General features: G+C 52.1%; 1 protein-coding gene across 8 annotated transcripts in view; it reads left to right on the forward strand.

The window, feature by feature from the left end:
• Positions 1-13940, forward strand: part of Dnmt3a (DNA methyltransferase 3 alpha) — a 106276-nt gene that overhangs the window by 57871 nt on the left and 34465 nt on the right. For all 8 annotated transcript variants that reach the window (XM_060365227.1, XM_060365226.1, XM_021648280.2 and 5 more), the window contains 3 exons: positions 1390-1657; positions 8368-8411; positions 8837-8983. In XM_060365227.1, coding sequence (XP_060221210.1) covers positions 1390-1657; positions 8368-8411; positions 8837-8983 — 459 coding nt within the window. The remainder of the gene's footprint in view (positions 1-1389; positions 1658-8367; positions 8412-8836; positions 8984-13940) is intronic.

Here is a 13940-nt window from a genome sequence, read left to right on the forward strand (position 1 = left end):
ATTCACCATGTAGCTAAGGGTGACCTTGAGTTCCTGATCCTTTTGTCTCTACCTTCCAAATGCTGGGGTTCCTGGCACGTGCCACCATGCCCGGCTCATGTCTCACCTGGACCTTGCTGAGCCAGTTCTGCCTGGGATCTGTACTTCCTGCCTCTGAGCATTTTGCAACTGCAGGGTTGCTGAGCATGCCCTCATGCCTGTGAAGGTAGCTGACCCTGAAGCAAGCACCTCCAGTCTTCCGAGATGCTCAACACTTTCCTCCAGATGAGCAAGAATAGAGACACACAGACATGCAGACACACACACACACACACACACACACACACACACACACACACTGGAAGTAGGGGGCAGAGATCACAAGCTCTCTGGCACCTTTTCTTTCCAAGCAGATGACAGCGGATAAATGAGCCTTGGATTCCTTCTTTGCTTCCCAGGAAGGCCGAGAGATACTAGAAGGAAGTGGGGTTCTGGGACATGTGAGGACAGCCAGAGAGATTAATGATTTGATTTCTACCAGTTGGAGCCTTAGTGGGTCTGATCTCAGGCCCCAGTGGGAGAAGCAGCTATTGTCCTTCTAGGCAGGCCTGTGCCCAGGGTAGTTGCTGCACAGGCTGGAGACTGCTTGGGGCCTTGGTGAGCCGTGGTCTGAGAAGCGATGGGGCCTGAGTTGGGGAATAGAGCTGTGAGGCTAGCTCATAAGAGCATTCCTCTTATGGAGGGCCTCTTTGATACTCCCGCCCCTCCCATCCCCCCATGGGAACACAGGAGGAAGGCCATGAGAGCTGAAGTCAGGCCAACCTCAGGCGTCTGGAATTGATCTGGTGGCATTCGAATTTCCTGAGGAGGTTTCAAAGATGGAACATGAGGAACATCTTTGTTTTGTTTTCGTTTCTTGTTATGTTTTCATTCACTGTGTTCAGCTGTATATGGGTACACACACACAAGTGTGTGGGAGGTCAGAGGGCAACTTTGCAGAGTGGGGACCGAACTCAAGTAACCAGGCCTGCATAGCAAGCACCTTTACCTATGGGGCCATCTCGCCAGCCTTGCTCTTAGTTTTTTAATACAGGATCTCATGTAGCCCTGCCTGCCCTCAAATTCAGTATGTAGCTGAAAAGGACCCTGAGCTTCTCTACCTGGTGGCCATGGTACTGGGTATTATGCCCAGGGCTTCATCCATTCCAGATAAGCGCTCTACCATCTGGCTACATCGCTGGTTGCAGGATCATTTGTTTAGAACTGGGAAGCCAGAGTCTTAGTGAGGTGGGGTACAGTGGGGTATCCCACAGGTGGTAGGACCAGGCTGGCCCACCTGCTGGGCTCCCACAAATCCCTTAAGCTTTCAAAGGTCTAATCCTTTCTGTTTGTCCTTCTTCATCTTTCTAGGTGGAGAGCAGTGACACCCCCAAGGACCCTGCAGTGACCACCAAGTCTCAGCCCATGGCCCAGGACTCTGGCCCCTCAGATCTGTTACCCAATGGAGACTTGGAGAAGCGGAGTGAACCCCAACCTGAGGAGGGGAGCCCAGCTGCAGGGCAGAAGGGTGGGGCCCCAGCTGAAGGAGAGGGAACTGAGACCCCACCGGAAGCCTCCAGAGCTGTGGAGAATGGTTGCTGTGCAACCAAGGAGGGTCGTGGAGCCTCTGGGGAAGAGGGTGAGTCCAAGCCTGAGGCAGGCCTCTTCTGGGCCCTCTGAGCCCGTAAGGATCACAGACACGGGTGTGTGGCAAGTTTCAGGAGGACGGGCAAAGGTAGGAGCTGACCATGTTTGCCCCGGCAATGGCCTAGAAGCTGCTGGACAAACACAGCCTGTGCCCATGGTTACTTGGCACACCTAGTGTGCTAAACAGTTAAAAAATTAGTTGCCAGCATTTAAAAAAAAAAAAAATCAAGAAATTCCACATGAAAATCTGGAGTTTTTGGCTCTTCCTGGGGGGAAAAATAGCCGGCTCTGGCAACAGGCAACAGTGGGTTTGCACGATGTCAGGGGATGCTAGACTGGGGTGATCAGTGCCCTCCTTCTTTGTAGGCTGGTTGTGTGCCTCAGTTTCCCTCCACTACCAGCTGGCCTGCTTACTCTTACGCATGTCCTGCCTTGGCTCCTGAAGACAACAGATGCCACGTTTGCCTGTCCCAGGGCAGAGGCCTTGCCTGGCACGCCGTGGCTTGGTTGACTGCATAGTCAACTTGGTTGTGACAGTGGACACTGAGGGGACGGCCGGAGGAGGCCGTCTGAGCACGGCCCTGCTCGGGGCTCTCCATCTGGGGACTCTGTGGCCCAGCCCTGGAATTTTGGAAAGTTGCCCGCTTTTCTCTTTCAGGTTAAGCCAGAGATTTCAGGGCCAAGCAAGCTGTAAACAAGTGAGTAATGAGGACAGCTAGCATTTGTACCGGGCTTCACAGTTTACACAGCGCCTCCTCCTCCATTATCACATTTGATCCTCCGGGGCCCTGCCAGGTTGTTTTGCATATGTGCATTTTGATTTCAAAAAGTGTTCCTTCCAAGTGTGTATGATGGGATGAGTAAATTGATTAACTGGCATAACTCATTTTGCATGAATCCAAACCTAATATTTATGCAGAAGAGGGAATATTTCCAGAAAAGAGGCTTCCAAACTTATTTTGAAATATCTTTCATTCATTATTCAGCAAATATTTATGATACTCCGCGACGTGCAAAGCACACTCTGGGGCAGTTTGCATTTTGTTGTTGTATCTGGTCCTCCAAGGTCTCCCTCAAGAGGTTTTACTAGCACCATCTTAGGTCCAGGGAGAAAGCACAGCTTAGAAAGTGACTCGTTCGTGGCCTCAAACCTGGCCTCTGGCTTCCAATACTTAACTTTTTGTTCATGGATATATATATATATATATATATATATATATATATATATATATATATTTTTTTTTTTTTTTTTAAGGGTCTCACTATGTAGACCAGGCTGGCCTCAGACTCAGATGTTTGCCTGTCTCTGTTTTCTGATTCTAGGCATGCACCATTGTTGCCTGGCCCTGACCTCAAACTTCTGATCCCTTTTCCCTCCATCTCCTGAGTCCTGGGACTGAACAACCATGCACCACCTATTTTATTTACGTGTGTGTGTGTATCACTTGAGCTTGCCACAGTATACATGAGGAAGGAAGGCAACTTGGATTGTTTTCTCCTTCTACCTTGTAAATACCTGGGATGGGGTTCAAACTCCGATTGTCAGGTTTGGCGGCAAGCACCTTTATCTGCTGAGTCATCTTGGCTGTCCATGCCTGTTTTACGTGGGTATGGGGCTTGGGCCCCAGGGAACTGCACTCAGGATTTCACGATTGCTGGGCAAGCACTGAGCTACCTCTCCAACCCAGGACTGGTCAGCTTTTGCTCTTGAGCCTCTGTGCTCTGCTCTGGTGTGTGTACTGGGTGGCTCTCAAGCTATCCAGGCCTCCTAGGAGTGTTAAGAGAGCTTGAGAAGAGAGAGGAGAGGAAGGAGAGATGGCTCCCTGCAGTTCACAGTGGCAGGTATGCTGGAGAGCTCAGAGCCCTTCCTAGCCAGATACTGTCTCCTGTGACTCACCTCCGGAGTGCTGGGATCACACCACTGCGGGTGCCAAGTTGCTGCCCAGGGCCAGGACGGTCTTTCCCACCTAGCAGGATGGAGCCAGAGCTCTAAGGCTGCTCTTTGACCTTGAGGGTTTATTGAACTTCAGGGTTTCCCTGTCTGCATTCTAGTTCTTAGACACTCAGTCAACTAACAAGTGTTCATTAAACATGCTTGGCGTGTGCCAGGTCCCGTGCCAGGCTGTGGAAACCATCCTGAACAGAAACCTGGCTCTTGTCCTCAAGGACCTCACAGTTGGCTAGAGACTCTGCCCTTTCAAATGTGTCATTAGGGCTAGACAAGTAGCCCTGGGCTTAATCCCTGAGCAGTGTAGTAAGTAACTGGCATAGTATCCAAATCTCAGGGTTTGGGAGAAGGACGGAAGTCAGGAGTTCAAGGTCATCTTCTCAATTTTAGGCCTCTCAATTTTAGGCCAGCCTCCTCTCTCAAATACGAAACAAAATACTATCACAAAACCAAATGTGCTGTCCTGTACAGAGGCCAGTGCTCCTAGGGTAAAGAAACACAGTGCCATAGGAGCTAGGCCATCAGAGCCTAGGCTGGCCCCAGCTCTTCTGTCATACTGGAGGGATGTGCGGCAGCCGGTCATGTGAGGGCTGGGGGAAGAAGGTAGTGAGGACAGACTGGTTGCAAGGTGAGACAGAACAGGGCATCAGGGACCTGACAGAAGCCACCGGACTGGAATGGAGAGAGCCAGGCGGAAGGATGTGGCAGGCAGTAGGTGGCAGGTGGCCAAACCAGGCTTTCCTGGCTGCCTTCTCAAGGCTTGCTGAACAGGCTGCGATTGGAAAAGAGGACTTTCCATCTAGCTTCCCCCGTGGTTCAAAAGGACCGGGAAGTGGGGTGAGAGGTTAGGAGGCTGCTGCAGATGTGGGGAGGAAGCGGGCCCGCTCTGATGAGCAGAGTAGATCTGTAGAGAGGGAGGGAGATGACCAAATGCCAGAGGTCTAAGAAGTAAAGAAATGTTAAAGAAGGATTGATAACCTGGGCTGGGGACCGGAAGATCTGAGCAGGATAGGCATACTCTGAATCTCAACTTCCATTTGACCTCCGGGGCACTCCTGGTGACCCTAGATATCTAAGAGAAGTGGGCGGTGGCCTCCTGGAGGCTCTGGCTGTGTGCTGGTGTGTGGAGGCTGGCCGAAGCTCCAGCAGGCAGCTACAATGTGTGCTCCCCTGAAGAGGGAAGAGACTCGGCCATAGTTCCCCTCACCCCAAGGCTCTTTTCAGGGAGTTCCCTCTGTCTTTCCTGGAAACCCGCCTGCCTCTGCCCTCAGGGCTCTGGGGGGCTGAGGGCCCGCTGTGTCCAGTGGTGCCTGGGAAGTGTAGTATCAGAACCCACCCCATGCCTTCTGAGAAATCTCTCAGTCCAGCCTTTGCCGTGTGAGGAAGACCTTGTTGTCAGTGGTTTTCCTATGGGGAAGCCAGGCGTGGTAGCTCATACTTTTAGTCCCAGAACTTGGTAGGTAGAAGCAGAAGGATCAGAAGTTCAAGGTCATGCTCAGCTACTTACAGAGTTGGAGGCCAGACCTGGGGACATGAAACCTGCTCACAGAGGAGTAGGTGAGAGTCAGCAAAAGGCTGCTCTGCTCAGACCCAAACACGGGGACAAATATGGGCCAGTAACCACGTTTGTATTAAGTCTAGCATCTGCCACTGGGATATTGTCTCATTATAAAGAGAACTTAGGGTTGTCCCTGCTGGATCATCTCTGACCAACATGCTTGAAGCCCCTGACCTCCCCTGTCCCCAGGACCTGAGAGGTGCCTTGGAAGCACGTTCCCATCCTCCAGGGCCACTCTGGAAGGCGCACAGCCACCTGGCCGCTGGATCCTGGGTCTGAGCCAGGCGCGTTCAGGCTGCAGAGGGAGCCCTCGGGGAGCCGGTGACTGTCCCAGCATTCTCAGACAGCCAGTTTGTGGTCTGCTGGCCGGGCTGGAGACGGAAAGAGTGAGTGCGTGCGTGCACGTGCATGCGTGCGCGCCCCCGCGCGAGTGAGTGTGAGTGTGTGTGTGACTGAGAGCAAGAAAGAGCACTCACGTGGGCATGCGCAGTCTGTCAAGGAAAAAATTCCAGAAAGAAGCCAGTTGGAAACTGTTTCAGGAAGTCTCCGTTTGGGAGACCTTGGGGCTGGAGGACTGGCAGTGGGAACAGGCAATAACAGAGGTGGTGCGCCTGGGAGCTAGGAGCCCCGAAATCTGGTGACTGCCCTGCTCACCCGACCTCTGTCTCCTCTTGTGAAATACTCAGCAACCCTCAACCCTATCTTCTGTTCAGTTCAAATTTTCTTGTATTCTAATGAACAAATCACTCCTGGTAAACGTAGCCAAAAGCCACCTGGGTGTGCGGGGCGGTATGCAGGAACTCCGAGGTCCAATAGACAGCCCAATAGCCTGGGTCAGCTCATTCACCACCCTCAGGCCGCTTGCTTGCTGCAGCTGTTGCAAACCTCAGCAGGAGCGTGGGCCGCGATCCAGGGCAGGCGCCCCCTCCTGGCAGCCCCTGGGCCGAGCCCCGAGGTCTGAGGAAGGGAGGGGCCAGCCGGAGAGGTGGGAGGCCCAGGGCAGGCCCGAGGGGGGACCCGGTGGAAAGTGGGGAGCTGACTGTGGTGGGAGAGACTTGGAGGAAGCAGGGAGGAAGAGGCAGAGGCGTGACGGGTGAGATCTGCCTGAAAGGCCAACCACCACGCACCGTACCCTGTGCTGGGGGAGGGCCCCCCCCCCACATGGGGACAGCCACCACGCTCCTCCCACACACTGCTTCCACGAGGCCCAGCCACACGCCTGCCTGCCACGGGGTCCACAGCCCACGGGGTGGCCCGCAGGGGCTCTGCTCTCCCCCCCTTCTCCCCCGTATATGGAGCAAGGCACGCGTGGCTGTCCAGGGCGCTCTGGGCAGGTGCAGAGAGGAGCCCTAGGTCTGGTGACAGAAGGGAGAGGTCCAGGCTGAAAATTTGGAGCCATAAATGCTACGGGTGGTTTCCGCTCCTGAGCTGGGAGATGCAGCAGGGCCTGTTTTTTCCGTTTCGGGCTCTTTGTTTCTGCACCCCCACCCTTCCATACACACCAAGCTACATGAGCCAGCCTTAGTGACCTTCCTGCTCCCGGCCCGAGCCCTGTATTTTCTCAGCCTTAGAGAAAGGAATTCAGGCGCCCAGGTGAAAGAAAGGCGGCTGAATTCTCCCCCCTTGGTAGGAAAAGCCAAACCTAGCTGCCGCAGAGCCGGCTGGGAGAGGAGCCTGGCGGCCTTGCAGAAATGGCAGGAAGCCGTAGCTCCCCTCTTTTGGGGCCTAGACAAGGCCAGAGAATGCTTCCTAAAGATGGCGCTGTGGGGACTGCTGCTCCTAGCCCAGCTGTCCCTCCCTGGAACTGGAATCAGTGTCCAGTCCAGGAACTTTGAGAAAAGCCAGAAGAACAGAGAAATTTATGCAACAGGGATTCCCTTAGAGAAGGGAAGCAGGCTGACATGTATTGAGCACCTACTGTATACCAAGCCCTGGTCCATGCTCCCCTTGCCCACAAGAATCTTTAGAACATACTTCACTGTCACTTTGTATTCGTGAAGAAATAACAGAGGTCAGGGGCTCACACTGAAGCAGTTAGGATCCAAACTGAGCTGGATGGCTCACGCCTTTAGTCCCAGCACTGGGGAGGCTGATCTCTGTGAGTCTGAGGCCAGCATGATCTACAGAGCAAGTTCTAGCACAGCCAGGGCTACATGGAGAAACCTTGTCTTGAAAGACAAAATAACAACAACAAAAATCTAGATCTTTGAATGAGAGAGAGAGAGGGAGGGAGGGAGGGAAGGAGGAAAGGACATGACTGCTCTAGGTATGGTGGAGGAGAACGTCTGTTGTAGATATAAGGGAGAGCATAGCCAAAGGCAGACACATCTGTGAGAGCCTAGCATAGCCCTGATCCTGAACCATGTGGGAAGAGGGGAAGGAAGAGAGGGGAACCAACTACAGGGCCATGAGGCCAAAAAAAAAAAAGGGGCAGAGAGAGAGCAGGTAACCAAGATGTCTGGATTACATAGGGAAGAGCCTCTGGGGGAGGGGCAGCCTAGCCCCTGGGGTGGAAAGTTCAGGGTAGAGAGCTGGGTATGCCAGCCATAACAGGTAGGGACTGAGGGGTGCTGGGAGAACCTGGGGGCCAGGTCCACTTTGATGTTAAATAGGCTCCTCAGCCACTTGTCCTGGGTTTGAAACTTAACATCCTTGACCTGAGGAAGGATCAGGAGTTGAGGACAGTCGACATGTTGGTAAGAGGGTCATAGCATTCAAACTGTTTATAGGTGAAAGATGGAGCTGTTTTACCGGCATCTATTGCAGCTGCCCCAGTGTCTGTGTCTGGGCACCTTTTGCTACACCACACAGAGATCTGAACCCAGCCTGGCTTCTTCAGTCCCTTGTACTCTGCCCCTCCACCCTCCCGCTCCCTGCTCTGACTGAGGACTGGAGGGGAGCAGCAGATGATGGCTACTTTGAAGCCCCTTTTGTGCTCTCGAGACCAGGGTTCATGGGCCAGGATCTGGGGCTCTGACTTTTCTTGTATTCCTGTGTTCTTGGGCTTGGAACCAGGGCCAGGAGCTCTCTCTGCTGTAGCCCTTGTTCCAAGTCCTGGGAGCCAGCCTGGTATGTTGTAGGCCAGCACGGATGACACACAGAGACCAGGAGGATGCCGACCCCCATGGAGGTCCCCAGGCTCCCCTGAGCCACCTGTGACTCCATCGACAGTCCCCTTGTTCTTCCTTTTCTGCAGGCAAAGAACAGAAGCAGACCAACATCGAATCCATGAAAATGGAGGCAAGTGTTTTCCTCACCCCCAGGGGGCTCTGTGGATCCTGATTCTAGAAGAAAGCCACCTCTCTGACTGGACTGTGGCGAGTGTGTGTGAGGGGGGCCCGAGGGTGGGTCCCTGCCCCATCTTTGGTGTCCCTTTGTGAGAGAAGGAGAGGAAGTGGGGGTGGTGGTTGGAAGTCCCCTAGACAGGCAGCCAGCCAGCTCACCCCCCTCCAGACATCAAGCACTTCCCCTCACTGCCTTGCTCACGTGTCCCTATCAACTCTAAACCCCTCCGCAGCACCCTGACCTCAACCCCTCTGGCCAGGAGCCAGAATTTCCATATTCCATTTGGGATGAGTGACCCCTCTCAGTTTCCCCTCCCGGAGGGGCAAACCCTGCAGGGGTGTCTGTGCCCACCTTAATACCTATCTGTCTCCCTGTCCTAGGGCTCCCGGGGCCGACTGCGGGGTGGCTTGGGCTGGGAGTCCAGCCTCCGTCAGCGGCCCATGCCAAGACTCACCTTCCAAGCAGGGGACCCCTACTACATCAGCAAACGGAAACGGGACGAGTGGCTGGCACGTTGGAAAAGGGAGGTGAGATGGTCTGCATGGTGCCCAGTGTGAAACTAGCAACCCAGAAGTCGGTTCTAGCTGCCCTCTGGGACTTTTATCAGGCTATAGCTGAGAGTTTTCCCCTTGGGTTAACTCCTAAATTTCCAGGACACTGCTACTAGGCGGTATATGGTTCAGCTGTCCGTCCGTCATGTTTTTGGGGTGCTAGCTGTACACGGGGTAGTATGAGGTATGTGTGCATATAGGTAGGCCCTGTGCATATGGCGCCCTTGCCCTTGTGGAATCGATGCCCTGATGGGCGAGAAGAACAAACCTGGGGGGAATTAAAGAGTCAGTAGGGCCTGCAGGTGGACAAGAAAGGTCTCTTGGAAGAGAGGGCATTTCCACTCTGTAAGTGTCTGGAGGAGCCATGGACGGTGTTCACGAAGAGAAAAGAGTTGGGTGCAGGTAGCAACAGTGGAGACAGGACAGTGTTCGCTGGATTTTGGTGATGGGAGGAGGGGCATAGTGGTGGAAAGTTCAGAGAACTGCTCCAGCAGTGGCAAGGACACTTGTCAGGTTGGGCCTGGACACACAGGTGAAGACTGTGCTGTTTGCTCTGCTGGAGGACTAGTTGGTGGAATCAAGAGTTCAGTGTGGACTGCCAAGCAGCTGGAGACTGGGCTCTGGGCGCAGAAAGACAGGGTCTGTGAAGTCCACTCAGTAGAGGGCGGAGAGGCAGAGCCTCAGAATTGCCAGTACAGAAATGCCACCTTTTGGGGCAGTGAGAGAAGAGCTGCCACCGTGGGTCTGAGGAGGCGCATAGGAGAGAAAGTGTGTCTGGGAGAGCTGGTTTCTCTAGACAGTGGCTGCACCAGATGGGGGCATGCCCCACATTGGACCAGCCCGAAGGAGCTGGTGCTTTTCCTGTGAAACTTCTGTGGGATCTAGGAGGCAGCTGGAAATAGTCCAGAATCCAGATAAAGACCTAGGTGGCCATCAGTCCTCTTTTTTTTTTTTTTTTAATTTCTTTTTTAATTTTTTTTATTTCTTTATTTTACATATGAGTGCTCTATTTTGCATATAGATCTGCATGACAGAAGAGGGCACCGAATCTCATTATAGATGGTTGTGAGCCACCATGTAGTTGCTGGGAATTGAACTCAGGACCTCCGGAAGAGCAGACAGTGCTCTTAACCTCTGAGCCATCTCTCCAGCCCCCATCAGTCCTCTAAGATCAGCTGTGGGAAGGTAGGGTTGTGGGCACCACTCCCTCAGGGAGGGAGAGTAAACAAGGTCTTGACCCCAGGCTATTCTAGTGTGTGCCCCCTGGCCCGAGAGAAAGTTCTAAACAAGGGGAAGGGGCATGGTTCTAGTTCCTTTGGGATCCAGGAAGGCAGAAATCATCCTGAAAGTCTGGAGGAAGGACAGCCTGGCCAAGGTCTGACGGGTGCCTTTATCTCTGAGCACTGGGATTGTGGGATGCAGCTTCAGAAAGTAGGCCGCTCTCTCTTCTCCTGGAAACCTGGGGCTCAGTGGCTCCGCTTCACCCTTAGCTATGAGGTGCCTCTGCTTTTGAGCCCTGAGGCAGAGGGCCTGGCTGAGGGTGGCCTGGGCCTGGTGGCCCTCAAGCAGCATGAGGAGGCCACCCGGAGCCACATTACAAAGGTTTTTTTTTTTTTTTTCTACTCCTAGAAAATGACGATCCGTTTTTATCAGTTTTAAGTTTCTGCTAAAAGATTTGAGTGGTCAAGTTGGCCCCAGCCAGTAAGGACACTTGTTACTAAGTCTCACACAGGAAAGAACCGACTCCTCCACCCTCCATAGGTGCTTCATACACACACACACATACACACACACACACATACACACACACACACACCCAGCACACATATAAACAAACAAATAAATGTAGGAAACATTTTTAAAACTTAAATTAAGAATAGGTAAGGTAGGTGTGATTGATTGATGGCTCACACCTGTAATCTCAGTTCTTTGGAGACGAGAGAAGGAAGATACAAGTTTGAAGCCAGGTTGGTCTGTATAACACCACTTAGTCCAAGCCCTCTCTCCCCTAACTGTAAGCAAGACCCCAACCCCCTAAAAACAAAACAAAAAAGTTAGGAACATTGGCCAGGTGAGGTGATGCATGTTTTTATTCCCAGCACTCAAGAGGCAGAGGCCAGTAGATTTCTCTGAGTTCAAGGTCAATTTTATCTACCACTGGAGTTCCAGGCCAGCCAGGGCTACATAGTGAGGCCCTGTCTCAGGGAGGGGGGGGGGGGAAAGGAACATTTGTTAAACACAGGAAAGTGAAAAGGGAAATAAGTTTATTATATAATATACATAGATCTGTACACACATCCGTAATGTGTAGGTATGTTCTGTATGTGTCTGTCACCTGCTTCAGCAATTATCAAAGCTGTTCTAGTGAGGCTGTAGATTTGACCATATTCCTACCCCCAGCAACACCAGGGCCCTGGGTCTTTAAGTGTTAAGAGAAAAGCGGGAAAAGTTGATTCCGTTTGAACTGTTGAAGGTGCCTATGACCTACAGGATGGAGTCCTTCAAACAAATGGTGCTTTTTATCAATAAGGTGAGCTCTGTGCCATCTTCTAGGTATACAGATCTGCAGCTGTGACTGCTCGTCCCTGGATCTGACCACAAGGCCCCAGGGCAGGTGGGGAGTAGGGGCAGCACTTGATCAGAGTTTAGGTTTCCTAATCTTAAGAATTTGGCTCTGGGGGCTGGAGAGATGGCTCAGTGTTAAGAGCACTGTCTGCTCTTCCAAAGGACCCGGGTTCAATTCTCAGCACCCATATGGCAGCTAACAACTGTCTATACCACCAATTCCAAAGGATCTGACACCTTCACACTAATGCACACAAAATAAAATAAATTAAAAAAAAAAAAAAGAATTTGGCTCTGAATGCTCCATCCTCTATGGACAGAGAAGGACTGACTGCCGGTAGAACATAGGTAGCTTTCTAGACCACAGGGCAGAAATGGATGCTACCAGGCCTGCTTTCTCTTTGTCTACATATATGTCTGTGTATCACATGTGTGCCTGGTGCCCATAGAGGCCAGAAGATGGTGTGGGATCCCCTGGAAGTAGAGTTATAAATGGTTTTAAGCCACCACGTGGGTGCTGGGAACCGAACCTGGGCCTTCTGTAAGAACAAGTGCCCATAACTGCTGAGCTAGCTTTCCAGCTGGCCACCCACCTCCCTACCCCCCTTCACACACCCTCACCGTCTGCTTTCCATTTCTAAGGCTCAGCTTTGCTCTTTAACCTTTGACCTTTTCTGATGTTCTTCCCTGGGCCTTCCTGGTGGCCTTGAAGTTCACACTAACACATTTCTCAGCAGCATAGATATGTTCCTTAACTAGGGATATCCTTAGGTCCCCCATTTCTTGACCCACTGAACACTTAACCTGTGTTTCTTGTTTTGGAGTAGTTGGTTTGGGGTTTTTTTGTTTGCTGTTTTCGTTTTTTGCTATGTAGCTAAGGCTCACCTGCACTCCTGATCTTCCTGCCTCTACCTCCAAAGTACTGGGATCAGAGGTTGGGCCTCTGTGCCCACCTTCATTTTTCCCTAATATGCTAAAAAAGCTCTCATAGATCTAACTTCTTGACCGCACCCCCTGCTCTCCTCACTCCTGCCCTGCCCCCAGCACACTCCAGGCCTCTTAAAGCACCTGCTTCCCTGGCACAACCTTCAGCCAGCATTCCTAGCTTTGGAAGGTAGCACTCATCAAGCTTCACAACTTCCTTCAGGCATCTTCTCCAGCCTTCTGCCAGAAGCGCCGAGAACTCAGTGACCTATAGAAAGCACAGGGCTATGAACAGGCTTCAGACCAATTCATCAGCTACAGGCAACACTGGGCTTTTAGAGGATGAACTGGGATTTCGGGGAGGAGAGAGGGAAGCATTTCAGAGATTGCTTCATTTGTGAAGTCCCTAGGCCTTTTCAGGAATGGCAGCTCCAGTCTAGAGGGCTTGTGTGCTCTGCTAAAAGCTTTCACTAGCCTCCACCCGGCATCTGCCTCACCTAGGAGGACTTTTTCACCCCCAAAGCCACTTTCCAGGGGCAGGGGCGAGGGGTATAGATCAGAGGGAGAACACTTGCCTAGCATGCAAGAGGCCTTGGCTTCAGTCTCAGTACCATACACAAATAGAAGCTCCGGCCTCCACCCTGGTCATTCACATCTCAGCTATTGGGTAGGAGCTATACTTTTCACCTGCCCAAGATTAAGGAGGTGGCACATGCCTTTAATTCCAGCATTAAGGAGGTCAAGATCAATGGATCTCTGAGTTCAAGTCCAGCCCTGGGCTACATAGCTAGTGAGACCTATCTTAAAAAGTAAATAAGTAAGCTAATTTAAATTGCACAAAAATAGGTGATAAAATAGGTAAAAATAGGTGATAAGGAATTAACTGGCCATTTCCTGTATCTCTGAGGGGGAATTCTTGCTGGAGAGGAGAAGCTGTTGTCTCCTGGCCAGGCTATAATAAATGATCAAGCTCTGTTCTAGAACCTCGGTGGCTCCCTCATGCCTCAGTGCTCCCCAGCCCCCATCACATACACTGACTCTGGCTGTTCCCCAATGTTTCAACCCTGTGCCCTCCAAAATCAGCCCAGTGTTAGGACACCACAGTGGATGGTAGGACTGACCCATTAATCTTTTCACCCTGACCAGATTCTAAGTCACTTCGGCGAAGGAGTCCTGTATTCCAGGCAGGCTCTAGGATGTTTGTTATCTCCCCTGACTCCAGCTTAAAGGTTGAGCCCTGGTTCTTGCATCCTTATACTTCACAGATGATATCACATGGTGATAGTTAACAATCTGTGGCCTGGCCAGAGAGTCCCAGCCTCCCCTCCCCCTCCGGCTTTTAGACACACCCTGCCCCCACCCCAGTCTGTCCAGCTGGGAATTAACCCATCACATTCCTGAAGGGGAGGGAGGGCTTTGTTCCTAGACCTTAGGAGGTACTGTG

Source organism: Meriones unguiculatus, chromosome 1 (genome assembly GCF_030254825.1).
Source record: "Meriones unguiculatus strain TT.TT164.6M chromosome 1, Bangor_MerUng_6.1, whole genome shotgun sequence".
Lineage (NCBI taxonomy): Eukaryota > Metazoa > Chordata > Mammalia > Rodentia > Muridae > Meriones > Meriones unguiculatus.